Source organism: Drosophila subpulchrella, chromosome 2R (assembly GCF_014743375.2).
Source record: "Drosophila subpulchrella strain 33 F10 #4 breed RU33 chromosome 2R, RU_Dsub_v1.1 Primary Assembly, whole genome shotgun sequence".
NCBI classification, from domain to species: Eukaryota; Metazoa; Arthropoda; class Insecta; order Diptera; family Drosophilidae; genus Drosophila; species Drosophila subpulchrella.
In genome coordinates, this window is record NC_050611.1 from 21,670,469 (window position 1) to 21,697,379 (window position 26,911).

The 26,911-nt window shown below is 48.1% G+C and overlaps 3 protein-coding genes and 1 long non-coding RNA gene across 13 annotated transcripts in view; 2 read left to right on the forward strand and 2 right to left on the reverse strand.

The window, feature by feature from the left end:
- LOC119549411 (sodium channel protein 60E) overlaps positions 1–26,840 on the forward strand; it is a 32,986-nt gene extending 6,146 nt beyond the window's left edge. The window contains exons 2-27 of one of the 9 annotated variants that reach the window (XM_037857476.1): positions 4,721–4,932; positions 9,329–9,948; positions 10,008–10,227; positions 10,287–10,421; positions 10,477–11,212; positions 11,273–11,487; positions 11,544–11,714; positions 11,768–11,961; positions 12,023–12,125; positions 12,183–12,311; positions 13,187–13,201; positions 13,538–13,780; positions 13,837–16,010; positions 16,065–16,392; positions 16,455–16,555; positions 17,111–17,285; positions 17,370–17,666; positions 17,946–18,100; positions 18,808–18,941; positions 19,008–19,677; positions 19,786–20,145; positions 20,250–20,358; positions 20,415–20,596; positions 21,923–22,041; positions 22,487–22,738; positions 22,812–23,314. In XM_037857476.1, coding sequence (XP_037713404.1) covers positions 4,721–4,932; positions 9,329–9,948; positions 10,008–10,227; positions 10,287–10,421; positions 10,477–11,212; positions 11,273–11,487; positions 11,544–11,714; positions 11,768–11,961; positions 12,023–12,125; positions 12,183–12,311; positions 13,187–13,201; positions 13,538–13,780; positions 13,837–16,010; positions 16,065–16,392; positions 16,455–16,555; positions 17,111–17,285; positions 17,370–17,666; positions 17,946–18,100; positions 18,808–18,941; positions 19,008–19,677; positions 19,786–20,145; positions 20,250–20,358; positions 20,415–20,596; positions 21,923–22,041; positions 22,487–22,738; positions 22,812–23,314 — 8,552 coding nt within the window. Of the gene's footprint in view, positions 1–4,720; positions 4,933–9,328; positions 9,949–10,007; positions 10,228–10,286; positions 10,422–10,476; positions 11,213–11,272; positions 11,488–11,543; positions 11,715–11,767; positions 11,962–12,022; positions 12,126–12,182; positions 13,055–13,186; positions 13,202–13,537; positions 13,781–13,836; positions 16,011–16,064; positions 16,393–16,454; positions 16,556–17,110; positions 17,667–17,945; positions 18,101–18,807; positions 18,942–19,007; positions 19,678–19,785; positions 20,146–20,249; positions 20,359–20,414; positions 20,597–20,838; positions 20,968–21,922; positions 22,042–22,486; positions 22,739–22,811 lie in introns of those variants that run through there. The other 8 variants (XM_037857475.1, XM_037857474.1, XM_037857478.1 and 5 more) reach the window with 8 other exon arrangements.
- LOC119549414 (glycine-rich protein DOT1) lies at positions 1,586–2,736 on the forward strand. Its single transcript, XM_037857487.1, has 2 exons — positions 1,586–1,712; positions 1,781–2,736. The coding sequence occupies exons 1-2, from the start codon at positions 1,695–1,697 to the stop codon at positions 2,702–2,704; spliced, it is 942 nt and encodes a 313-aa protein (XP_037713415.1). The 5' UTR covers positions 1,586–1,694; the 3' UTR covers positions 2,705–2,736.
- Positions 2,700–4,189, reverse strand: LOC119549413 (mitochondrial thiamine pyrophosphate carrier). 2 transcript variants are annotated; one of them, XM_037857486.1, is made up of 2 exons: positions 2,917–4,189; positions 2,700–2,836 (listed from the first exon to the last, which is right to left on the reverse strand). In XM_037857486.1, the coding sequence occupies exon 1, from the start codon at positions 3,922–3,924 to the stop codon at positions 2,947–2,949; it is 978 nt and encodes a 325-aa protein (XP_037713414.1). In that variant the 5' UTR covers positions 3,925–4,189; the 3' UTR covers positions 2,700–2,836; positions 2,917–2,946. The 2 variants fall into 2 exon arrangements, with proteins under 2 accessions (XP_037713414.1, XP_037713413.1); XM_037857485.1 differs by having other exon boundaries at positions 2,712–2,839.
- Positions 7,557–8,191, reverse strand: LOC119549415. Its single transcript, XR_005219414.1, has 3 exons — positions 8,036–8,191; positions 7,843–7,933; positions 7,557–7,748 (listed from the first exon to the last, which is right to left on the reverse strand). It is a non-coding gene; the product is annotated as an uncharacterized LOC119549415 (long non-coding RNA).
- Positions 26,841–26,911: the final 71 nt, after the last annotated feature.

The following is a 26,911-nucleotide window of genomic DNA, read 5'->3' on the forward strand; positions in this document are numbered from 1 at the left end:
AACGGAAGGGTAGGGTGGGTGGTGGGTGAGCTGGTGGTGCTGGATGGCCAATGGCCATGACCTCTCTCCGCTGGCAGTCCGTCAGTCAGTCGGACGTCTTGCTGATGTAAGAGTGAACAAAACCCACGGCATGGCACTTTTTATTTTGTATCTTTTTGCCAATGCTGCAGCGCCGGAGCATGACAAGATATTTTTGATGCTGCTGCAGGCGAGGCTTAACCCAATAACGCTCGAGAGCCACTTTCCCAGCTGGCTCTCAAAAAAAGGGGACCTGACCTGGCCCAATCCGAAGAACAGGTTCTGTTCCCCACTCATCCGTGCTGGCAAACATCATCATCGGGCTAATTTCCGGCCCGGGAACGGCCATCAATGGGTTAATGACTAACGACCTGACCAGCGGGCAATCCAGCCATCCAACCCTTGGCCAATCGTTATGCAAGTGTCCCGACCAACAATAAGGAATTGCCAATAGGAAGTTCGTATCTGCATAAACATCCATAAACATGAACGTCAACAAAATACCTAACGGTTACCAGCCAGCATCGTCGATGTGATAAAGTGGCAATAACAACGAGCTCTGGGCCAAAACTGGAACTGGTCAAGTTGCATATTACCACAGTTTGGATTTCGATTTTAACCATTTTCGGCAGCCAGCCCACAAAGCTTAGGGCCACTCAGATTTTCTCTCAAACGAAAGTGGAGCACAGAAGCCAGTGCTCCTCGGGAGAGAGTTAGCTAGTACACAGGGAGAAACAGCGGCTGACAAGTCGAACCTTCTGTTATCATTAATATTGTACTAGTCTGTTACGTCTCGACTTACACAATTTGTACCTCTGCAAAACAAATTAAGACATAATAAAGGTTAGCTAAGATATATGGGTACCTTTGATTGATTTTTCCTTGTAACTTTGTGACTTTGTATAGTGATTTTATATATGTAGGTTTAATGAACCTGTTTGGTTATTCGCATGAAAAAACAAAGATTTTTTACAAATTTGGTAACAATCTTAAATCTTATTTGATGCTTTCCCTATAGAAACGATTAGCATAAAGTTTAGCTTCAGTATGTGGGTTCTTAAGAGTTGTTCCATTAAATGTATGATGTGGGTAATACCTCAAAAGCAATTCCTGGTGAGTCGTAGTAGTAATTTGAAGTTGGTTTATGAAACCTGTTTTGATAGTCGCTCCAAATATTGCAAATGGAAATTCAAAGATGCTATTACATTTACGTTGGTAACACACCATTTTATATCAAAAATGTTGCACACAGAAAATATAAAAGGGTTCAGCTGTTTGCGGCGTGTAAGAGTGAGGGAGAGAGCCGCGCTTGCAAAGGGCACATGCTGGGGATGATGTGAAAGGTCAACACTCTCGCGATCTGCAGAAAGGGAGAGTGGAGACCCGCCGAGCATGCGGAGAAGAAAGCAAGACGAAGACGCGGCCATGTGGCCTTCAATGGGTCGCGCCCGTGGAACGCCAGCGGGTCTGGCTCCACTTCATTCGGCGCGTCGTCGCCGAAAGAGATTATCTCTGCACTTGCTCGACGGCGTCGCGATCGCTTATGTAACCCCGTGGCTCCCGAGTGCAGAAGAGGGCTATAAAACGGCGAGCGGCCACGATTGCCGAATCATTTCCAGTCAGTCGGTCCAGAGGCGAGCTATCATCCGAGAGTCCTTGGCAACGAATCCAGAGAAATGGCAGCCCGTTTCATAGTGAGTTCACCGCGGCACCGCATCAGCCTTTTTGGATCCTAACCAAGCTTCCCTCCTCCCAATCCCAGATCAGTGCGCTCCTGCTGGCCAGCCCGGCCGTTTGGGGCAAACCCACCTTCGGACGCGAGCACGTCCACATCCGCATTCACCTGCCGGAGAGCGGTGGCGACCACGGCGGTCACGGAGGCGGCGACCACGGCGGTCACGGAGGCGGTGACTTTGGAGGTCACGGAGGCGGCGACTTCGGAGGCCATGGAGGCGGTGGTTACGAGATTCACTCCCATGATGGGGGATACAGCGGCGGCGGTGGAGGTGGTGTCCATGTGAACACCTATGCCATCATCACCGAGAACCACTCTTCGGGCGGAGGTGGAGGCGGATATAGTTCCGGTCACGATGATGCCAAGATTGCCGCCATCGCAGCTGCTGCTGGTTCGTCCTCCGATCACGGTCATGGTCACGGAGGCGGCGGCGGACATGGAGGAGACGGTGGCCATGCCATCGCCAACATTGCAGCCATCGCCGCCAGCTCGGACTCCTCTGCCCACGGGGGCAGCTCCGGAGGCTACGGAGGATACAGCAATGGCGGTCATGGAGGCTACAGCGGTGGTGGACACAGCGGCGGAGGCCATGATACCCAGGTGATTGTCGCTGCCGCCGCTGCTGGTGATTCCTCCTCCGGCGGATATGGCGGAGGCTCCTCGGGTGGATATGATGCAGGCTACTCCGGTGGCTCCTCCTACAGCGGTGGCTCCTCTTACAGCAGTGGCTCCTCCTACAGCTCCGGAGGATACAGCGGAGGACATGGCGGTGGCTACAGTAGCGGAGGACATGGCGGCGGATCCAGCTACGATACCCAGGTGGTGGCGGCTGCCGCTGCCTCCGGAAGCGGTGGCTCCTATGGCGGATCTTCCGGCGGCGGTGGCGACGGATACAGCTACTCCGCGCCAGCTTCCGGCGGTTGGGCGGGATCCAGCTCCAACTGGAAATAGGCGGCAACGCCCGGCCTTGGCCATCTGGTCGTCTAGTCTACTGTTCACGCCTCCAGCTCACTCCATCAAAGGAACTTTTAACTTATATTCGACTCGTTCGCTCATCCATATTCCACACGTCCTCACGCGATGCTGCTGTACAAAATAAACCATGTTAGTGTAATAATTTAAACCAGTCTCTAGACACTGAGTGGGATTAGACCAAAACTTACCTGCTCAAAATGCACAACGATGTGATATGACTACTTCCCAAGCTTTTGCCGACTTTTGTCGGCATCCTTCACGGGGCCAATCAGGTGGCGCTTGAACATGTCGTAGATGGAGAAGTAAACGGCGCTGGTCAGTCCGGCCTTGAAGAGGGTGGGCGACATTCCCTTGTAGAAGCCTCCGATGCCCTCCACCCGGAGCGTGGCGGCGATGCAGCCCAGGACCGTTGGGCATTCGGGGTTGCGGCCGAAGGTCTTGCGCTCCTGCGTGAAGGCCATCAGCTGGATGCGCTTCTTGAGCAGGTCCGCCGGGTAGACGATCATCTTGGCAATCACCCCAGACAGCGCTCCGTTGAGGAAGAGGAAGCCGCCGTGGATCTCCTGGCGGTGATCGGGCGGCGCCGGCGGCATGGCCATGAGCACCAGGGCATTCAGGTATTTGTAGAAGAGGAAGTTGGCCCCCACCAGCGGGAAGACCTGCACCAACTGGAAGGGCAATCCTCGCGAGAGCCCCGCCCAGCCCTCCATCCTGAAGACCCTTCGCAGTCCACTCAGGGTGCTCATCTGGCTGCGGTTCGAGGAGGGATCGGCAGCCACCATCTGGGTCCGCACCACGTCGAGTGGCTGGGCGGCCACGGCTCCCAGGCATCCAGCCAGGCCGCCGCACACGAAAAACATGAGGAAGGGACGCTGGTTCCAGTAGTCCGACTGGTGGGCCAGTGAGCGGAGCTGTTCGTAGGACCAGAACTGCACCAAGGCGTACGTGACGCTGAGGACCTGACCGGAGTTGTGGCCCCGGAACATCCCTCGCATTCCCTCCTCGGCGTATATCGACTTGAAGGCGTGGATGACCCCGCGGTACTTGGACCCCTTGTCGTTGGTGACCGGCTCTACCTGCATCTGGAAGCGGATCTTCAGCACATCCAGCGGCTGGGTGATGCTGCGGGTGATAGCTCCGGCGATTCCGCCACAGAGGGCCTGCAGTACCTGGACTAGCACCGAGTTTTCGGGCATCGGATGTGAGATCGGGGAGTGAGCGACTTGGGCTTCGGTCCGGGGACGTGCTCCCCAGAAGAGCAGTAGCTATTTAGGGTGCAGATGAGAACGAGCTGGTATGTTGTCATTCCGCAAGATAGATATCTGTTGCTGTAAAAATGTTTGAGTGGTCACCGGCTAAACTCTGATTAATCTTGTGTCCATAACTCAAGTTCTATAAATTTTAACAATAGGTCCAAATTTTAAAGTACAAAATAATTTATCTGACAATAATATGAAAGTATACCTACAAATGATTATACCAGTAATTCACATGTATTCTTTAGCAGGCTTAATAGTGAATTGTTTAAAATATAGAGTTATATATATCTATGGGATTAAATAAGTTCGACATAAGTGATTGCATGTGCGAAATAAAGATTTGCTCCCTAAGAGTTACAAATGGTTTTTAATTTTACTTTAAGAAGAAGCTGGGGCTTAAGACCAGATACAAATAATTTACAATTTGATTGCCCACTTGCACACACCTTAATAAAATAATCGACAATTATATTAAAGTATACCTTTACTCTGAGCTGCTCGATATGGAGAGAAGAGATATTAAAAAAATAAGTCTGGGGGAATATATAAAGTTAGCAAAAGGTTTGTAAGTTCGTTGAAATTATAAACATTCTTAAAAACTTTAGCCTGTGATGAACAACAATTTTATAGATCGTTACAGGACTAATGAATAATAACAACTTCTCACTAATGTCTGCTTATATTGATATCCATTCCATCCGTTCCAAGTACTAATCACCCCGATCTCTTCCAGCTGTCGCCAAGCACCAGGTCGTCGCGTATACGCAGAGGTCGCAGGTCAAACACGAGAACCGGCACATCCAGCTGGTGCGAGAGTACGGCTTCCATCCGCGGACCAAGGCCTCCGTAGAGGACGGCGACGTGCTGCCCCGCAAGTTCGAGCCCTTTCCGGAGCACATGTACGGCAAGCCGCTGGAGGAGATTGACACCTTCATCTATGAGGAGGTGAGTACCGACCTGGCCCGCTCATTATCCGCGACCTCACCCCAGTTGGCCGCCCATTGGCTCTAATTAAAAAGTCACACGGCCGCCGAGCCAGTCCCCGGAATCCGGATTCCTGGGGCCGGAGGGGAGGCGGAAAAGTGGCGGAAATGGAACGCGGCGCGGGCTGTTGCTGCTTTTGTTTTGATGGCTTCGTTGCGCTGCACTTGCGCCATTGTGGGCACAAGTGGAAGTGCACTTTGGCGGCAGGGAAACCGGGGTTAATGGAAACGCCTAGAACGGCCCTCGTGGGCCCTCGAGAGCCGAAAAGGAAATCAGCGTAAATGCCGCGCGCTCGTTAAATTTCAAAGGCGGGAATAAATTTTGGAACTGTGTACATCAAACAAAGGACACACACAATTGCGCACACGTTTGGCCACCGAGTACCCAGTACCCAGTACCCGGTGCCGAGTGTGGATGTGTGCTGGAAATATGGGTCATGTCATGCACAGGGTTCCGGGCAGCAAAGTTGACAACCGTATTTACGTGACTCAAACAAACTGGCCGGAGTCGCTGCCGCAGCAGCCGCAGAGGACAAATTATAGGCGAACATGCAAGTGTACTCAAGACTTGGCGGCTTTCGGGCCACGTGTCGTGGCAAAATAATTCCGGATAGCGGCCCGGACTGGGCTGAATAAACATGCAAGTGGCCAGCGCACAAGGCTCATGGGCTGCAATATAATGGGAGTTACCGTCATGGGGAGAGATGAGATGAGCGTACCTGTGACGCCGAATGATGTGTTTATCGATCGACTGGATATCCCACTAAGTCCAAGACAAACACAGCCGGGCAATCTATAATTAAATCTTATTGGCTTGCAGTCCTGAAAAATCCTGCTGTATCGTAGCACTTTCTGGGTCACAGTGACTCCTGCGATGGGTGCTGCACTGGTGTCCCACATTCTATAATTAAATCTTGAGAGTGGTTGGCTGTTGGAAAACAAATGAGCCTTTCCGGGTCACAGTCACTGGTGGCTAAGCTGTTAACCACACGGCTTTGGCAAATCCTTTTGACAAAGTCCAGCTAATTCCCAAAGCAACCCAAGTCACAATATATCACTAAGGTCTCTTTGTGTCATCTGCGAAAAGCCATAAATAATACAAATCATTTCGGTTCTCGCTTTCATCTTTGATAAAATGTGCGCTGAAAGCTGTCTAACCATGGATTAAGTCTTCTGGCTTTGAGTTGAGTAACTTTCCACCAAAGTTATAAGGTAGTTTTGAGATTTGCGATCTGCGATAAGGGGTTGCCCGAATGTTTGTCATACAATCCACGACAAAGAGGGGTATATACTGGTTCAAAACTTGCCATATTTAATTTTAGTAGTAGTCAAGCAAGAACTTCAGTCTTAGTGACTTGGTCGCTCATCTCTGATAGTGTGCCGAAACTGACCAAACATTCCATTTGTTTTGAGTAACTTTCCTAACCAAATAACGCAGCAGTTTCTGGGTAGTTCCAAAGTTACTTACCTTTGAATATTAGATTTTAGTTGGGCAAACCTAGGCACAGCCTCCCCATGGAAATTGGGCTGCCGAGCTCTCAAACAGCCACTGCAGGTGGAGAATCAAAGTGCTTAATTGCATTTAATGGCCCTCTGCTGGCAAACAAGGTCCGTCTGCTCCTCCCCGGCGTCGTGATAAGACACAGACGCCGCATGTTTGTCCGGAATCCCGAACAAGGTCCTACACAACTTTTCATTTCGGGCACTTAAAAGTACACACGCTTATCCTTAAGCTCTCTGCTCCGCCTCCGCCGCTTGCCGTGCCTCAATCTCCAACCACACTTCGGGGAACGGGAAAGCAGGGGAACCATGCAAATTTACAGCCCAGCGAGGCCCACAGCCCACAAAATGGTAAATGGCATACTGCCACCCAATCGTAATTTTTGCTTGTTACATTAAAATTTCTGCTTACTCGTCTGAGCGACGTTTATGTGTGTATTACAGTGACAAACGACCTTCAGACAAGTGGGCTGGAGGGAGGGCCGACGGGGACGGCCGAAACATCATCCTCGGCAGGCACATCTGCATATATAATTGAAGAAATCAGGGCGCTAATGAACAACTCAGTTTGGCCCGGGCAGCTGCTTCAGGATTAGTTTCGGTGTGGTTGGCTCCCCTCCGGCGGCAAACAAATCGATATTCCGAATGTGGCCAAGGAGCAGGGAGCAGAGCAGCGGCGGAACGGCATGACGAGCGCAGGACACGCGCTCCCTGGGGGCTGGGGCCACTGGTTCCTCCTCCGTCCGACTGCGCCCTGAATAATCGTGTTAGCCGATTTGGTGGGAATTTACTGCCCAGCCTCGGTGATCAATGTTTAATGGGATTTCGGTCTCCCGGGCCTCTTGCCAATCCGTAGATCCAATCTGCCGGCTGGCCGATAAGCATTCACTTCCACGGCACGGAGACCCGGAATCCAGAATCTGGAATCCCACTAGCAAAAACACTTTCGGCAAAACGTGCTCTTACGCTCACGCACATATAGACACATGATTCGCGAATGTGGTTATGTCGAAAGAGCACGCTCGCCCTTTTCTCCGTTCTCTCGCTCTTACTTTCTCACTCTCATTCTCATTAACAAACACATACTTTTTCTCGTGGAACCTTGGCGAAAATCCAGTAATTTATTAGAATCAATTTTTACGGGAAATGAAACGTGAATTTGAAATGCACATGTACGTTTGTGTGAAAACTGGTTTTGCAAAATTACATGTGGGCCCCATTTTCAGGGCGACCCAGGCGGCGTTTTCGTTTCGGTGTGTTAGCATCAATCAAGAGTTCCTGGAAAACAGAGGAAAACGCGAATTAGAACCTCGCGTGCGGCTGGTGGTTGGAGAAAAGGGTGCTCCCGGGGGCAAGGGCCGGGGAAACTCACCAGTTAGTGGGCGATGGCGCTGCGATTACTTGGACCTTGCACGCATCTTCCTGCGCTTACGCTTCAACCTACGCATACGCTTCTTACGCCACTGCAAACGAGAGAAAACACGGTTAATTGTTGTTCGCCAGGGCGGATGCTAATATTTCACTATGTTTCGGAGATTATTTCACTTGTGAGAACCAATCTTTACCTTAGCTCTCATTTTCCTTCTGGTCGGACGAACGGTTTGAACGGTTCGAAAGTTTGAGAACGAAAGAACGATTGCCTTGCGGAAGTCGGCCTGGTAGCCTCGCGTGGCGGTTGACAGCTCGCCACAGGGTTGCTTCGGCGCGATAGCGTGCCTATCGATAGTGGCGCTGCCACTTGGGGATGCCACCCAACAGTGCTGCCATTTTATGTGGCAAAAGCCATAATTGAAAATACTAGAATTTCTGGAAATCTGTGGGTTTGAATTGCCTGTTATTTATTCAGAAATTAGCTAAAATGATGCCCCTTCGAATGCGATACCGTGCAAGTTGGCACAACCTCTGTGAGAGTTGTATGAATTAATTAAAGTTTGCATAGAAAATATCTATATTTTGATGGTTGATGTCACGGGTGCATACGATTTCTCGCTGGTCTGGACAGTGTGACCGCGTGCGAATAGCCATAACTGAAAATACTTGAATTTCTCGAAAACTGTTTGAATTGCCTGTAATTTATTCAGAATTTAGCTATAATGATGCCCCTTCGAATGCGATACCGTGCAAGTTGGCACAACCTCTGTGAAAGTTGTATAAAGTTATAGAAAGTTTGCGTCGAATGATTGTCATGGCTAAGCTATTTACATTGTGGTTCATGTCTTAGTATCCAATGGTTCAGTTTCTGGATTAAACGGCCTTTTATTAACCTTTTTAACACCCCCAACTGTAAAGCAATTTTCTCAAAATCTGTGGGTTTGATTTTGATAAAACTTTCACAGAACACTCCTTAGATTATCCCCTATCTACCCATATACCGTGCATGTTGGCACAACCTCTAGGAGTGGAGCAGTAGGTAATTTCATTATTGCCCCCCTTTTTTGTATGGGGAAAATCCGAGGTTGCGTCACTGCTAGGCTATTTTCTCGAAAACTGTGGGTTTGATTTTGATAAAACTTTCAGACAAGGAGCTTGAATTAACCCTTAATAGCTTGGCTTATCGTCCATATTGGCACAACCTCTGTGAGGGGAGCAGTTAACAAAATTGTGGGGACACGATTTTTCAAATGCATTTTCGAAACATTAATAGGCCTCGGATGTGTCCCAAAACTACCTAGATCGATAGATCTTTTCTTTCTTAACAATTTAGCATTTTAGGTTTGGTCCCCAAATAGCGAGAAAATTTAAAAATAAAAAGAGCCCCCATGTTCCAAATTCCACCGTTCCTCCTCGCTTGACCAACTGGAGGGCAGAGAATCCTCCGAACAGCACCCTGTAATCTGCCCGCTCTTTTTGAATTGCAGACCTTCTGCGTAGTGTCCAAGAGGTTCCGGAAGAACTACATCCACCGCTTCACGGGCACCAAAAGCCTCTTCCTCTTCTACCCATGGAGCCCGGCGCGGCGGGTGTGCGTCTACATCGCCACCAACCAGTTCTTCGACTACTGCGTCATGGCCACCATCCTGTTCAACTGCATCTTCCTGGCCATGACGGAGACCGTGGAGGAGGCGGAGTACATCTTCCTGGCCATCTACTCCATCGAAATGGTCATCAAGATCATCGCCAAGGGCTTTCTGCTCAACAAGTACACGTATCTGCGCAACCCTTGGAACTGGCTGGACTTCGTGGTCATCACCAGCGGCTACGCCACCATCGGCATGGAGGTGGGCAACCTGGCGGGGCTGCGCACGTTCCGCGTGCTGCGCGCCCTCAAGACGGTGTCCATCATGCCCGGATTGAAGACGATCATCAACGCGTTGTTGCACTCCTTCCGCCAGCTGGCGGAGGTCATGACCCTGACCATCTTCTGCCTGATGGTCTTTGCGCTCTTCGCCCTCCAGGTATACATGGGCGAACTGCGCAACAAGTGCGTGCGCCAGGTGCCCACCGACTGGACGAACGTCTCGCACGCGGACTGGCATATGTGAGTGGTGGCTTCTTCGGGGTCTCGACCGCGAACTAACGGAGACTATTTCGTTGCAGCTGGGTCAACGACACCGACAACTGGCTGTATGACGAGGATGAACTGCCCGTGCTGTGCGGCAACTTGACTGGAGCCCGCCACTGCCCCTTCGAGTACGTGTGCCTCTGTGTGGGCGAGAATCCCAATCACGGCTACACCAACTTTGACAACTTTATGTGGTCCATGCTGACGACTTTTCAGCTGATCACGTTGGACTACTGGGAAAACGTATACAACATGGTGGGTACTATAAGGTTCCTGCCCAGATGAGCAATGCACCAATTCCGTTTTCCTTTCAGGTGCTGGCCACCTGTGGTCCTATGAGCGTCTCATTCTTTACGGTGGTGGTGTTCTTTGGCTCGTTCTACCTGATCAACCTGATGCTGGCCGTAGTGGCGCTGAGTTACGAGGAGGAGGCGGAGATCACGAACGAGGTGAGTACTCCACACCCTTTTCTAGTGCATTACCAACCTTTTGATGACCGTGCAGGAGCGCAAGAAGGACCTGCTGGACCATCGGGATGACTCTACGTTCAGCTTTGATCCCTCGGTGCTGAACGTGAAGAAATTGAGCAAGAACAACAAGAAGAAGATTGATTCTCGGAAGGGCGTGCTGCTGGCTTCCTATAGCAAGAAAAAGACTCGGCGAAAAAAGGGAAAAGGCGGCAAGGAAGGCGGCACCAATGGCAATGGAAACGGCAGCAACGGCAACGACCCCAAATCTCACTCGGCCACGCCCAGTCCGGGACCAAGTCCCCGCCACAGCGCCACGGAACGCCCCTCGGCGCTCACCCTGCAGGCCCAGAAGCAGTACCAGCAGATGGAGCAGCAGCACCAGCTGGCCAAAGCGTCCGGTGGCGAAACCAACACTGCCACTGCTCCCACGCCAAAGGGCCGCATCAGCTTTCAGGAAAGCGGCGTGGGCGTGAAGAACCCCAACATGCTATACCCCTCGGACTACAAGGGTCAGCTTATCGCCAGCAGCCGGCAGGCGAGCTCCAACTCCAGTGGGGTGAATCGCGAGTCCTCACAGGACGACTCCGGTGTGGTGGACGATCACGAGGAGCAAGACACGACCAACGATTTGGGCCACGTGTCCACCGTGGAGCTGGCCCTCTCCCCACGCGAGGTGCGTCTGATAAAGTGCAATGGAAACATAGCCCGCATCAAAAATCACAATGTGTACGCTTTGCACCAGGAATTTTCCTCGGAGGTGGTTGTGATCGGTGAGTAAAGATGTCTTCTTGTTGTATGCACAATTAATGTGGCGTCTCAACCCATTCTAGATGATCTGCCCGACCGGAACTGCGATCGATGTGTTCATTGGTGCACCGACTACGAGAGCTGGCTACAGTTTCAAAACTGCCTATACAAAGTGGTGCGGGATCCTCTTTTCGAGCTCGCCATCACCCTCTGCATCGTTTTGAACACCGCCTTCCTAGCCATGGAGCACCACGGAATGAGTGAGAGCTTTCGCAATGCCCTGGATGTGGGAAACAAGGTGAATTTAATATTTTCGGCCACCAGAATGAGTCTACATACCGTTATACTTCACAGGTCTTCACGTCCATTTTCACGTTCGAGTGCATTGTGAAATTAATGGCGCTATCCAAGGACTTTTTTCTGTGCGGCTGGAACATCTTCGACTTACTTATCGTTACTGCGAGCTTACTAGACATCATATTCGAGCTTGTCGACGGTTTGAGTGTCTTGCGTGGATTGCGATTGGTAACAAGAAATCGATATTTTGAAGATCCATAATTTACCTTCTTATATTCCAGCTGAGAGTATTAAAACTAGCCCAATCTTGGACTACAATGAAGGTATTGCTAAGCATTATAATATCAACGATCGGCGCCCTCGGCAACCTGACGCTGATCCTGGTCATAGTCATCTACATATTCGCTGTCATCGGCATGCAATTATTCTCCAAAGACTATACGCCTGAGAAGTTCGACCCAGACCCAGTGCCAAGGCAAGACCTGATCAAAATCTATCTTAGTTTTAATGTTAATTATTTGTTTATCTTTGATCAGATGGAACTTCAATGACTTTTTTCACTCGTTTATGATGATCTTTCGCATTCTGTGTGGCGAGTGGATTGAACCTCTCTGGGACTGTATGCGTGCCGAGGAGGAGGTATGACTTTCGATCCCACTAAAAATTTAGAGTTCAAAAATTAAATTTATTCTGCAGCAAGGAGCCTCCACCTGTTTTGCCATATTTCTGCCGACACTCGTGATGGGAAACTTCATGGTGCTCAACTTGTTCTTGGCCTTGCTGCTCAACAGTTTCAACTCCGAGGAACTCAAATCGAAGAAAGAGGCAAGTCAGATGCTCCGGTTGATCATATTCCGATCTTAGTTTCTTAACGTTCGTGAATGTATATGTCTATATGTCTATGTGTGTGCCAGCAAAGGTACTTAAACAACCGAACAACTAAAACCAACTAGCTCCAAAAACGGCGCGGGAGAGATACTTCTCTCTCAGCGCCATAAACGATCCCCTAAAGTGGTTAAGACGATCGATTAGATCGATTTCTAAATGTTTGAATTGAATTTGTCTTGCACCTTGATGTGGTTTTCGGTATATGTGTGTCTCTGAGTGTAAGATCTTAGCTTCATCATGATCGCGCGGTGGCACCCCCAATTGAAGTACCAGTTGAATTATACACCATACGATCTGTGGCACTCTTCTGTTATCACGAGCAAAATCAATTATCATTTTCATGTTTCTAAAATCCCCACTAAATTCCATCGCTCTCTGCATTGTGTTACTAACTGGCTAAATGTTTATATTCTACTACTTAACCAAAACTATAATAACCCCACCCGGCACAGGAGATAAAGGGGCTTTTCCCCGCCATTTGCTGGGTTCCTCAGTTCGGCTCGGTCCGAAATCTGTATCTTTGAGGTTTGTTCTGAAGCCGCCTACATCCATTCAACTGCATCCAACTCAGACTCAGAACAAACCTTACCAAGTTTTTTGTTTAAGTCTTAATGTACGTCTACATGTAAAAACAATCTCTAAAATGCACTTAAGCGTAATCCAATTAACCAAATTTCTGTCGTCAACTCTGCACAATGCGTTTTAACCTTAACTTGCCACACGAAAAACACCCAACACTAAACACAATCTTAAACAATTACCCAAACAAACCGAAACTAAAACAATTTAAATACACTGAAAACGTTAAACAGATTTTCAAGAAGAAGGTAATTTTTCCAACTAAACCGTTCTTACTTGCTTTAAACTTGCTTGCCTCGTTTGCGTTAACCAATCCATATCTAAATCCAGACATACTGTATGTGTAAATACTTATATATAGAGTAGTCAAAAGTTGATCAGGCTATATATGTATGTACGTTGTAATCTTTTGTGTTGCCTGCCCTTAGCGTAAATTCTTTTCTGTTCTGTATGCATTGGATCCCTAATCGTATAATGTCAATATCGATGTCTATTCAAAAAGAATCTTGTAGCGAACTCTTCAGTTGAGTTTCCACCCTGATCTTGACTGTGTTCTAATGGTCTGCAATCTCTGTCCCAAATAGGAAGTTGGCGAGGAGTCCAAGTTGGCGCGGAGTATTGAACGCGTTCGTGACCTGATTCGCAAAAAGCGGCAGGAGCGCAAGGATCGCAAGGAGCGAAAGTTCGCGGAGAAGTTCCAGCAGATTGTATTGGATGCTCAGCAGGCGCATGCTCAGGCTCACTCCCAACAGGCTGTAGTCGGTCTGGAGAGGGGCGACAAACCGGGTGTGCTGGCCGAGACCAAGTTCCACAGACTGAGCTATCAGGTAAGTTGTCCCCCATATAATTGCCCCACAACTTAACTCATCTGTCTGCTTTCCAGGAGTCTATGAATCGGCCCGTCTCCGGCTCTGATTTTGGTTTCCAGATACCGCTGCACGACGGCTTGCACACGATAGTCGATGGACTCGAGTATGATGACACGGGAGACTTGCCAGAGCAGATCCAACTGCAGGCGCATCCACTGCCACCCAAGTCAGACTCGCTGCCACCAACCTACGAGAGCGCTATGATGGCCGCCGCTGCAGCTGCCTTTCCGACCGTCAATGGGAATGGTAACAGTAACGGGAACGGGATCGGTCAAAACCTGACACCGTTCGCCCAAGCGGAGCGTCGGCTGCAGCACCAAATATCCTCGGGAGTGAGCACTCAGCAGAACGATTCACGCGACGAGGCCACCTACACAGAATCCATCGAGCTGCGCCTGCTGGGTCAATACAACTCCACAGACACGGACCCGTACGCTAATGATCAGCGGAGCGGCTGCGGCTCCTTCAACCGCGGCGACTCGCTGCAGGACAACTCCTCGCGGCGCTACGGGAGCGAAGAGCACGACGAGGCGTACCTTAAGTACCAGAAGTCCCTGCTGACGCGATCACCAAGCTACCGAAAGTCACTTGATCGCCTGTCCCAATCTAGCGGGCAGTCACAGCGATCGTTGCTCAAGTCGGAGGAGGCTGAGATGCGGCGGCACTCAAGCGGCCACTCCCTGAACTCCATTTCGATCGAACAGGACGAACTGCTGTCTCAGCAGGGCAACCTGCGCGAGGAACTGCTCAACTGCGACCAAAAGGAACTATTTCAGTTCCTACAGGAGGAGGACGAGATGCAAAAGGGGACCAACCTGAGCCGCATCTCAAACGCCATAAGATCTCGGCGGCCCTCCAGTCAGATGGGTCAACCGGAGAGCGAAGCACTGGTAGAGCACTCGGAGTTTGACAACATTATTCAGAGCTTCGAGAAGGAACTGGAGGAGATCAAACGCTCTACCACTTCGTTGGAGCGCAAGCTTTCCAATCTTTCAGAACCCTCGCCGGCCGCCGACGAAGCCACAAAAGCCATTATGGAACATATTGCCATCATTACGGGCGCTTCAGAGCGCTCGGCCGCCGACGAGGTGGTGCACCCGTTAAATCCCTATGACAGTTACGATTTGTCGAGCGTGCCACGGCGCTCGCAGTCCGTCAGCGCAGCCGCTCAGCGTCAGTCCGTAAAGCTAAAGCGACGCAGCCTGGAAAAGCAGCGCAAGATCGACGAGGACTTCAGCATTTCAAACGAGATACGCAAAATCTGTGATCAAATCCATGCCCCCTTCGTAGCCATGGAAGCCATGGCAGTGGCAGCTACCAGCGCTAGCCAGGCGACCCAGTCCAGTCAATCACCATTTCTTAGGCGCAAGATCGATCCCTTCACGGTGCAGTTCGACCGCTTCAAGCGCCTTTCCCTAATAGAGCGCGTGGAGGAGCTGCCCGAGGAGGAGAAACCCATCTCGACATTGCGCATCGAGTCCGAAAAGATGCCGCGCAAGTTTCTCCACGGCCACGATCAGTTGGCCCTGGACAGCCTCTCGCTGAAGAGCACCAACTCGTATGAAAATCTCCTAATCCAGAAGCAGAAGCTGGGCATGGCCACGCCTCCCGCCGTTCCCGCCACACCGCCGACATCCTTGAAATCGAGCATCGAGCCACCGACACTGGCGCAAATTTCATCGCTAAAGACCACCCCGCCGCTGGCTGCTCTCACCGAGCACCAGCAGCACTTTCATGCCACGAGCATTCAGGCAGCACCCACTCACGGCCACGCCCACGCCCATGCCCATGCCCACTCGCAGGCTCATGCTCATCCGATGGCTGGGCCGCGGCGACGCCCGGAGCATCCACAATCGACGCTAGACAAAGCCGCATCCTTCCAGTCCGCGCGCACCGAGTCGCACAGCTCGGGAGCGGCTGACACGAGCTCGGCCTTGGCTCTGGCCTTGGGCCATAAGACTGAGCAGTCCCAGTCGACGGCGCCAGAAGCCACCCAGAAGCCGTCGGCATTCACGAGACTGACCGAAAAACCATGGCATTGTTTGGTTTCCTACGTAGACGATCTCACTGTCGGTGGGAGACGTAACTCGCAGGGAGCTTACAATGATCCCATGACTTTTCCGAGCTACGGGGCCACGAAGCCGCCAAAGGTGCCCGACGACTGTTTCCCCCAGAAGTGCTACGATCAGTAAGTATGCCCAGGGATCTTCTCAAGAACTGTTTTAATGTGACTCCCTTTCAGCTTCTACTTCCGCTGCCCCTGGTTCATGAGCTGCATGGACACGCAGAGCGCCAAGCACTGGACGCGCGTAAGGACGGCTGTCTTGGCGGTTGTCGATACTCCGGCCTTTGAGTGGTTTGTGTTGGTGCTGATCTTTGCGTCAAGTATCACGCTCTGCTTCGAGGACATCAACCTGGACAAGAACAAAACGCTGAAGCGCGTACTGTACTGGATCAACTTCTCCTTCTGCCTGATATTCGTCGTAGAGATGATCCTGAAGTGGCTGGCCCTGGGATTCTCCAAGTACTTTACCAGCTTCTGGACCATTCTCGATTTCATCATTGTGTTTGTAAGTGATTTTCTGGAATATATTTTGCAAGAATGTATTGTAACATTGCTTGTCTCCTACAGGTGTCGGTTTTTTCGCTGCTCATTGAAGAGAATGAGAATTTGAAGGTCCTCCGCTCGCTGCGCACATTACGAGCTTTGCGTCCGCTGAGAGCCATCTCTCGGTAAGTCGACCAGTCGCTGGTCTTTCGATAGGCTGCACCACAACCTTCTCATCCGTGCATCCGGTGAAGAAAGCTCTCTGCGTAGGAACTTCAGCCTCTGCTTCTCGATCTTCCTCTATCAGTACTGATCTATGTGTCTTTTTCCGGGGAGGAGTTGGTCAGACCGAGCGATGCGATCCAAGCCGTGTGCAGTGTTTAATACAATCTCGTCTTCTTTATGGATTTCGAATAGAAATACGTACTCGTAGAACACGCATTGCATCGTCCTCGCCTCCGTCCTTGTCCTCGTCCTCGAATCTGTGTAGTCTGTAGCTGAAGTCTAGACTTACCTCTGCTTCTGTTGTGTTTGTATATTGTAGATAAGTCCATATGTACATATAACTTAAGATAGCTAAATAGTTGACCAAGCAGAGATCCACTCCGCCATCCATCCACCCATCTGTATACGTATCCATCTGACCACAACCGCGACCACTTAGCACGGCCCCGGCACAGTTGAGACGACCTGCGTCCATCCCGTAATGATTAGCATTTCATCGTCCATTTCTATTCCAGGTGGCAAGGAATGCGGATTGTAGTAAACGCTCTCATGTATGCAATACCATCAATTTTCAATGTACTTTTGGTTTGTTTAGTTTTTTGGTTGATCTTCTCAATAATGGGTGTTCAGTTCTTTGGTGGTAAATTTTTCAAGTGCGTTAATGAGATGGGCGAGTTACTGCCGATTACTGTGAGTATTTTTTGGCGGAGATTCATATGCAGCTCCACCCCCAGACTTGGCACTTGGCATGTTACTAATCAATGCGTATTCCAGGAGGTGAACGACAAGTGGGACTGCATCGAACAGAACTACACATGGATCAACTCGAAGATCACCTTCGACCACGTGGGTATGGGTTACCTGGCCCTGCTGCAAGTGGCCACGTTCGAGGGCTGGATGGAGGTAATGGCCGACGCCGTCGACGCTCGCGGAGTGGACCTGCAACCGCAGCGAGAGGCCAACCTATATGCGTATATTTATTTTGTTATATTTATTGTGTGCGGATCGTTCTTCACACTCAATCTGTTCATTGGAGTTATCATTGATAACTTCAACATGCTCAAGAAGAAGGTAAGTCCATTGGCCTATGCTCCTGCCCAGGTCAGCTTCTCTGCATCCACACGTGAATCACCTGTACATACGCTAACCACCCCCATCGATCCATCTCTGATTTGTATTGCCGTATTTCGATCCAAACGCCGTCATTATGTGTATCTCTAACCGTGTTATTGTGTTGCTATGTTGTGACCAGTTGTTCATAGAATACGTTCAGCATACCGCTTAGTGTGTTACATAACTGTGGATTGTATATATAATTAAATGTTCATTCTATTCTCATCACTTTTATAGTATGAAGGAGGAGTGTTGGAAATGTTTCTCACCGAATCTCAAAAACACTATTACACGGCTATGAAAAAATTGGGACGAAAGAAACCACAGAAAGTTATTAAGCGACCTATAAATCATTTTTTAGCTATGTTTTATGATTTATCCAATTCGAGAAGGTAAACAAACCCGTCAATCAACCATTGAACCAACCAATCTCAATCTAAGACCAGCAAATTACGTATACTTACTTATAGTTTGTACTTACTATTAGTCCTGCCCTGTCTTCTCTGAATCTAAGTTTAACTCTTGTAATAACTCGTAGGCTAACGCGTAGTTGTCTCGGCAAGGTCCATAACACATCTATAGAATGTTTCTGATTTGGTGATAAAATTCATTTGAACACTTGTAATTCCCGGCATTTTTGGTCAAATCCGGTGCTTGTCCCAAACAAACACCGTCAAAAATGTCTCTATCTTCTGTATTCTGTAATCTGTAATCTGTAACCTATATTCAAATGCATACTTCTTGAAATTCTGTAGAGCACCTTTTGCTATGATGATACTTGCCAACTGGTATAATTTAGATATAATCCGAAATATCGGACTTTCCGCACTCTGGGCATGTTCTATCTATGGGATGAGTAGCTGTCCTTTGGCCCTTCAAGCCGTCCCCTTAAGAACTCTCCCCTTGTGTGTACAACCAGCATGTTTATAAATAGTTTAGACTTAGTTTACTCTATAGATGTATATATACGGGGCCCCTCACAATGCCTGTACATAATTCCCTTCTTTCTGAATTTCCTTTGGAGCACCGCGACTTCGGCCCGATCGAAGTTTAAGAGTATCAATACGACTTTAATCGAAATCCCTTTCGTGATGTGCAGGTTCGAGATCGCGATCTTTGTACTGATATTTCTTAATATGCTTACCATGGGCATCGAGCACTATGACCAGCCGCATGCGGTTTTCTTCATTCTGGAAGTGAGCAACGCCTTCTTCACCACCGTCTTTGGTCTGGGTAAGTTATTTTATTCTTTATTATTTCCTGGTCATCATACCGATTGAGATTTTTCTCCTTCCGCAGAAGCCATTGTGAAGATCGTCGGCCTGCGCTACCACTACTTCACGGTGCCGTGGAACGTGTTCGATTTCCTGCTGGTGCTGGCCTCCATCTTCGGCATCCTGATGGAGGACATCATGATAGACCTGCCCATTAGTCCGACCTTGCTCCGCGTGGTCCGAGTCTTCCGCATTGGGCGCATCCTGCGGCTCATCAAGGCCGCAAAGGGCATCAGAAAGCTTCTGTTCGCCCTCGTGGTGTCGCTGCCCGCCCTCTTTAACATCGGAGCCCTGCTGGGACTGATCACATTTATCTACGCTATCCTGGGCATGTCGCTGTTCGGACACGTAAAGCTCCAGGGCGCCCTCGACGACATGGTAAACTTCCAGACCTTCGGGCGCAGCATGCAGTTGCTGTTTCGGTTGATGACCTCGGCCGGGTGGAACGACGTGCTCGAGTCGCTGATGATCCAGCCCCCCGACTGCGACCCCTTCATCCATGGGCAGACGAACGGAAACTGCGGACACCCGCTGCTGGCCATTACCTACTTTACGAGCTTCATCATCATCAGCTACATGATCGTTATCAACATGTACATTGCCATCATCCTGGAGAACTTCAACCAGGCGCACCAGGAGGAGGAGATCGGCATAGTCGAGGACGATCTGGAAATGTTTTACATTCGCTGGTCCAAGTAGGTGTACTCTCCCTGGCAGTAGGCCTAGCCGTAGGATCTCGCCAAAAGCTGCCTGGCGAGCTATTTGAAGACAACTGCTGACTATTCGAACCGATTTACTTTCAGATATGATCCACATGCCACCCAATTTATACACTTCTCGCAACTGTCCGATTTTATTGCCTCTCTCGATCCACCATTGGGCATCTCGAAGCCCAATAATGTCGCTTTAGTGTCATTTAATCTGCCCATCTCTAAGGGCAATAAAATACACTGCCTCGACATTTTGCACGCGCTCGTGAAGCACGTGCTAGGTCATGTCGAGGAGACCGATAACTTCAAACAGTTGCAGGAACAAATGGATGTCAAGTTCAAGAAACAGTTTCCAACGCGAAAAGAATTGGAAATTGTTTCGTCGACGCGGATCTGGAAGCGCCAGGAAAAGGCGGCTAAGACCATTCAGACGGGCTGGAAGGAGTATTTGCGGTACTAGAATTACCACACCAGCCAATTACCTCACCCTAGCAATCTCAAACGAGCCTCTGTATCCAATTCCTTCGTGATTCTAATCATGTGGTGTCTCTTCACAGGCGCAAGCGGGAGAAGGAGCGCTCCAACTCCGGGGACAGTGCCACTCAGACCTCCAGCCCAGGCGGATGGCAATCGAAGCTCTCTGCCCTAAACTTCTTCCACCTTCAGGTGAGTGCGGGCACTTAGTTTTCACCTGCTTATTCTAATCCCCCGATCCTTTGCAGGTGAGTCGACGTGGCACCGCCTGCTCCAGTCGGGCCTCGTCTCGGAAATCGTCGCGTGCCTCGGACGCATCCGATCTCAGCGAACTGGCCGGACCATGGCTAAACCTGCCCCTGATGCTCGTCTCGGGGGCCGACGACGTGGTCAAGGATATCAAGCAGCAGAGCGACGAGCTGGGCAAACGGTAGTTATCCTGGCTTCACCCGCACGACCCACCCACACCCACATTGACACATAACATACACACAACAAACTCACACTGACACGTAGCCATTCCATGTATGTTTGTGTTTCATGGCTGCGATGAATTTGAAATGCAATTTTTAGACGAAAACGAAAGGCTTTCCATGCTCATGCCACCATAACATGCAACAAGAACATAACCGTCGATCTGCATCGATAAATTAACGTTTTGTGTGTCCACAGTGTATATGAACTTAAGCCCTATTTCTAGCAAATCCTCTTGTATCTCCCTAAACTATGAGTCCCTGCTCGCAGACATGGTCACTGCCGTTCTCAGAAGTGGCTCGCAGCCTAGTGGCTTGAATTACCTAGGTAAAGGCAATCTCCCATCCATCAGCTGCTTAGCTTAGCTGGCAACTATAACCTACTACTTACGTACAATCTTAAATCTTACAACAGACAACAATCAGAAACCAATACCAATATCAGTCTCAAAACAAATGCAACAAGCAATCTTAAAACTTCGTTTTTAGTTCTCGACTATAACTCATCCATACTCGTTGTATATTCAGCTAGATTAAGTATATGTATTTATTGAACCAACTATCCAGTATTCGTACCAGTCGACCTCTTATACGTATTCTATCTAGTATCTCCATCCAAACTCGACTCTCAACTCAACTCAGCTCATTTACGCGAACGCAAGCAAAGTCTGTCAAAAACTCATTTGCCGTCAGAAGTTCTCTACAGCAACTCTCTATTCAACTATTATTCAACAATTATCAGAACAAGAACCACAGCTAATTGCAGTTTTAAAACATTCGAGTAATTGCCTATAATACGATCATTTGTAAGTAGCGGCCTATTCCTTTGAAACCAATCCGTAGATCCACCCATTCCGACTCACCCGTCTCGCCGAAAATAACTGCCGATGGACACGTGAATGCGCAATTTGAGTTCATTTTGATTGGTTGCTTGCCCTTATCTAGATCGTTAACATAGTTTTGCTATCGATAAGTAATCTCATTTAGTTTAAACGTAGCTTACCGAACATGTCACCAGGTAATTGGAATCCCAAGACTAAATCTCATTCAGAATCGATTTTCATTGCCATTCATAATGATGTACAGCTTCTTTAGTGTCGAAAGCTTACCTTCTTTCCTTTGTTATTTCGTCAAAAAATTGCAGCTATCGTTGAAACGAAACAATCCTCGACTATTATATGTGAACCGACCCACCCAAACCCAACATTCTACATCCAGATAAATGAAATTTATGCTTATGATTGTTACTGTTATTCCAACTACTAAACTATTACTATTATTAGCGGTAGCATATTTGTGGAAGCGCCTAGAGCAAGTCGTCGCCGAAGCTTTTATAATTTCTTTTTGCGTCATCAGGATGCTGTCGATGACAGCTTAACCTCACCTTCAGTACATAGAAAAAGTAATTATTGACAAGTGCCTACTCACCTACCCAGTTTCCACTCGACCCAATTACCCACCACCCACCACCATCCACCGCCCTCACCCGCCAGTCCATTCACGATTCTTGCTATTTGTAAATACTCTCTGTACATAGCCACCGCCCGAAAGGCCAGCACCTTGAGCCACCTCTGCACCACTATCTGAATCTCAGTCAGTATCAACCTCACATGTTTGTGGCTTTATCTCCATCAAGATGCATTTCATCGAAACCAATTTCTATGCATTCCTAGTTATAAGCTTACGTTCTTGACTCATCAACTGTTACTCGCTGCGATCTCTCTATCTATAACTATACCTAATCTATCTGTCTATCTGACCTACCTGTCTGTCCACACAACCTTCGTACTTGTGCGTTGTGCCACCACGAATGCCCGACACTAATGCGTGCCTTTCACCCACAACAGCCGCTATGAACAACACGACCAACACCACCTCAACCTCCGCCTCCACCTCTGGCACGACCTCCTCCCCCGCCTCCGCGCCAGCCACTGGGTGTGGCCCAGCAGCCACCTCCGACAGCGACCGACACCAGGCGGTGGGGGGTGGGTCGGCTCCCTCACGTAAGCGCGCCTCTAGTTTCATACGCAAGAAACCGCCCCTAGAAAGAGGTTTGTCAGCACAAAGCGCTTTAAGAGTAAACAAGAACGCTTTTGTCTGTATGTGTGAATTGTACTTGCTATTCCCCTGCCGGACAGCCCACTAAAGTCCTCCTCTTTTGCCGCCTTCCAGCCGAGGCGCCAGCCCCCGAGGTGATCGTCACCAGGCCGTCGCCGGATCAGCAGACGCACCCGCACTCGCTCAGCCTGCGTCCGGACAACGCCACCTTAGTCCACGTGCTGGTGCACCGCGAGAGCGAGGAATACAAGGAGGAGGATGAGAGCAGCCCGTCCTCTCCCGGAAACGGAAACGGACATGGTATTAGCTGTGGCCCGGAAAGGCTGGCCAAGCAGGCGCCGCCTCAGATACGAATCAGCACGGGCTCGGTGGAGAGCACCATGGACACGTGCTCGATGCCCACAGTGCAGATTATGGTGGACAGTCCCAAGGACCCGCCGCGCGGCGATTTCAGCGCCATCGAGGACGTGGATGCACCCATCGATGTGAATGTCCAGGGAGACACATCGCAGGTGTTTTACGAGTACAATCCCGACAAGGCCACTGCCGACCACCAGGATGGTGAGGAGGAGGAGAAAGAAGCGCTGGACGAAACCCTCCCAGACACACAGAGATGACCTCCGGTCAACATTCCGCAGCGGGACTCGGAGCGACGCTCCAGCAGTGGCAGCCAGAGTAGTAGCAGCAGCACCAGCAGCGCCAGGAGCAGCTCATCCTCCTCGTCGTCGTCGGCGGCATCGGCAACCGGTCCTTCGGCGCGGCGTCCAAGCTGACAACCTCCAGTCTGAGTGCGTATTCGATGCCGATTCCTGTGTGCATTTGTGTCAGAACTCGTAGTTTCTTAGGCTTAGGCATGGGGCCCGCCCCTTTGTTATCATAGTCGATTACCTATATAATTATATACTAGTCGCTTTATACGATATACATACATATATACACATATACATATACGGAGCTATCCAAATTTATACATACAATATCAATTTAAGGAGGAAATCAATATTAACTATGTTAACAAAAACGTGCATTAAACCGTTGTAGTACTCGAATCAAATCAAAACTCCGAAAGAGTCGGAATCGCCATCACCATGGTTATTGTCACAATCAGAGTTGAGGAAGAGGAGAATGGTCGGTAGTTTACTGCCCGATTTAGTCGTAGTTAGATCGGTTGACCCACAAAGGAGGGAATGGAGGCTAGGTGTTGCACACGGCCATGTATTCTCTCTGCCGTGGGCCGACTTTCTTGAACATTTTCGAAGGTTGTTTTTGAACTATACAATACATAGAGATTGGCAGTACTTGCGTACATTACATGTGTAACTAACTATCGCGGTTAGATGTAGGCTCATAACTGTAGTGTTTGTTTTCTCAATTATCGACCTCCATATACAAAGGTATATGTGAATAGTAACTAAATACATTGTGTACATATGCCAAAGGAAGTATTTTAAACTAAAGAGCTAATACTGTAGTTACAGACATATGACATTAGTTAGAGACAATTTATTGAAATATTTATAAAGGTTTTTCGTTACGATAGCGCATAAAATTGCCGATTACCAATACGATTACGATAGAGAATATTATCCATTACCGATTGTTCGAAGTACAAAAGCGAAGTATTAGTAGATTTGATTATTATTATTATATTGTATTGTACATATCTTATGGCTCCTCCCCGATCCCCTTCGCTCTTTCTCTTCTTCATCCAAACGAGCAGTAATAACTAAGCCAAAAACCATGTCAAGTGATTTTGTACTCCACACACTCACATACTTGAATCAATCTACTCCCAGTCGGGATCTAGACACTACACTGCACTGTAATCGAAATCGTTATAAAACCAATCCAAGGAAACCCGAAATCAATCAGCAGTCCTACCTATGTACCAGTTGAAATAACTTTTATGATTGTGAATTTAGTTAAGTTTATTTCCGATTAAGTATAGCCGAAAGAAGCGAATCAAAACCAAGACGCATCAAGTGTGCTCTCCTATACAAAGAACAACCGACAAGCTTCCACAAGAACTCTATTTTAGCAAACTAATTTACAATTTACACTCGACTTCTTTGTACGACTTTGATAATGGTTAGGTCGGGCCAAGTTTCCAAGAAACTCGCCTTGTTTTGTTACTTTTTAAGTGTTGTTCTCTCTCTTAAGTCTCCATTGTGATCGCATTAAGTTTAAACATCGAACAGAAAAAGGAGTTGAGGAGTGAATAGCTTATACTCCGAGCGGGAGAATACGAACAAATACCGAAATACTTATGCACACCCGCACATTCAGGGCACTCCACTCGACTCCAGTCGAGTCTATGCTACTCTAACTCTACTTTCATAACTTAACAACAGACAATCAGACAGCGATTGATAGTAAATTGAAATTCTATGGTACCAACTAAATCGTTTTCTCCAGGAACAAATAACCAAATGAACACACAACAACTTAATTGTGATTTTAACTGCAATTTTTACACAGAAAATAAAACAACTAAGGTCATAACTTTTAATTAGAATTGTTAACAAAGGGAAAAACCAACAACAGACAGAAACCAAACACTCGTCAATTAAGTGATATTTAATATTGGTACGTACTCGTATTCGATTGTACATAAACGAAAAACGATTATGATAATGGTAACGAAATAGCAATAGAACCTCATCCAACCACAAAAAATGAACAAAAAAAGCAAAAAAAGAGAAAAGCTTTAATTTTAGTTATCTTCAACAAAAATCGATTATAAAGATATTACGATTACAGAGCGAGGCGAGACCAGTCGGAGCGATGCAATGATGTGGGTGTTTAATTTAGTCATAGAGTATAACGACAATAAAATGAATGAGGCATATTCAATTATATAGACGCAAATTCGAGTCACCGTTACCGAAACCAAAACTCAAATTAACAACAGGCAGGCCACTCACACAGAAACCCGGGGATTACCGACAAACTTAGCCCTTAGATATTATCGAAACGTACTCGTAATCGCAGTAGAGAAGCTTTGCTCCCAGTCAAGTCAAGCCAATAAGCCAATAGCAAAACGAACCAAGTGAAACCGAAACAGAGGAGGACAGAACCGAATCCTATGCATTTAAAGCTCACGGCACCGCAGGCAGGACATTAGGATGAGCTCCCGGGATGGGCGATAGGTGGATGCAGGATGCATGTCGCAGGAACACATAAAGTACACAAATATATACCTATAGTTAGCAATACGGCTGGTTTAATTAGGCATGCCTTACAGAATACACGATTTTATTTATATATGCATATTTATTGTTGAGATTAAAGTATTTATGAACGGTAGGAGTAAACGTTTCATCGGTCACGCCACCAGCAGCAATAGAAGACGAATAATAACATTAAAAGCAGGAGCCAAACGTAAACAGAATCAGAAATCGTAGGATTGTTTAACGAGCTCCGAGAACTAAGTCAATTATTTTAATTTGCCGCTTTTAAGGTCCTAGTCCTAGTCCTGTAACAATAGCAGCAGCAGCTAAGGCGAAATAAAGAAGAGTAACTAAACCAAAGTTTATTGATAATTCGAATTCTAGCTTAGCTTAATCATTGCCTGCGCTCCACTCGCTCCATATACGCTCCAACGGATCAAATCAGAGTTCTGGCCCCTGGCTTTTTATCCGCTGCTGTCGGAAACCATTTGAATCGATAATTAGGCTGAAAATTGTTAACAAATTACCGCATAGTTTGCATAAATTTCCACTCGGATTCCCATTACCATTGATTGCCTCGTTAGCCCTATAGGTCCATGAAATTCGATTTGGTCCGGTACGCTCAGTTCAGCTCTGACTTAAAAAACTATGATAGACAAGGAAAACGCAGAAAATAAAAATTAAGAATCCATTAACCATAATATGTGACTAACACACATTTTGAACCGAATCATATCAAATCAAAACAAAACAAAACCAAGTAAAGGGAATAGCTAAATGAAAACTCTAAGAAGCGTAAATCTAACATTTGAAATTAAATATTTACTCGGGTACAAATGGTACAGTAAAGATATTCGTTTATACAATATTTACTGTCTATATAACCATTATATACTACTTACTTACTGACAATTATTAAGGTTTTTGTTCAACTTCATTACTCGTATGTTAATAAAAGCAATTTCCGACTAAATCGGTTCATTCAATTTAATGCTAAGTGCAAATCGATCGAAAGGTCGATTAACACTAGTTACACTTGGTCCA

Excerpts from the sequence above, each read along its gene's own strand:
- LOC119549413 (XM_037857486.1), bottom strand. The coding sequence starts at position 3,924 with ATGCCCGAAAACTCGGTGCTAGTCCAGGTACTGCAGGCCCTCTGTGGC.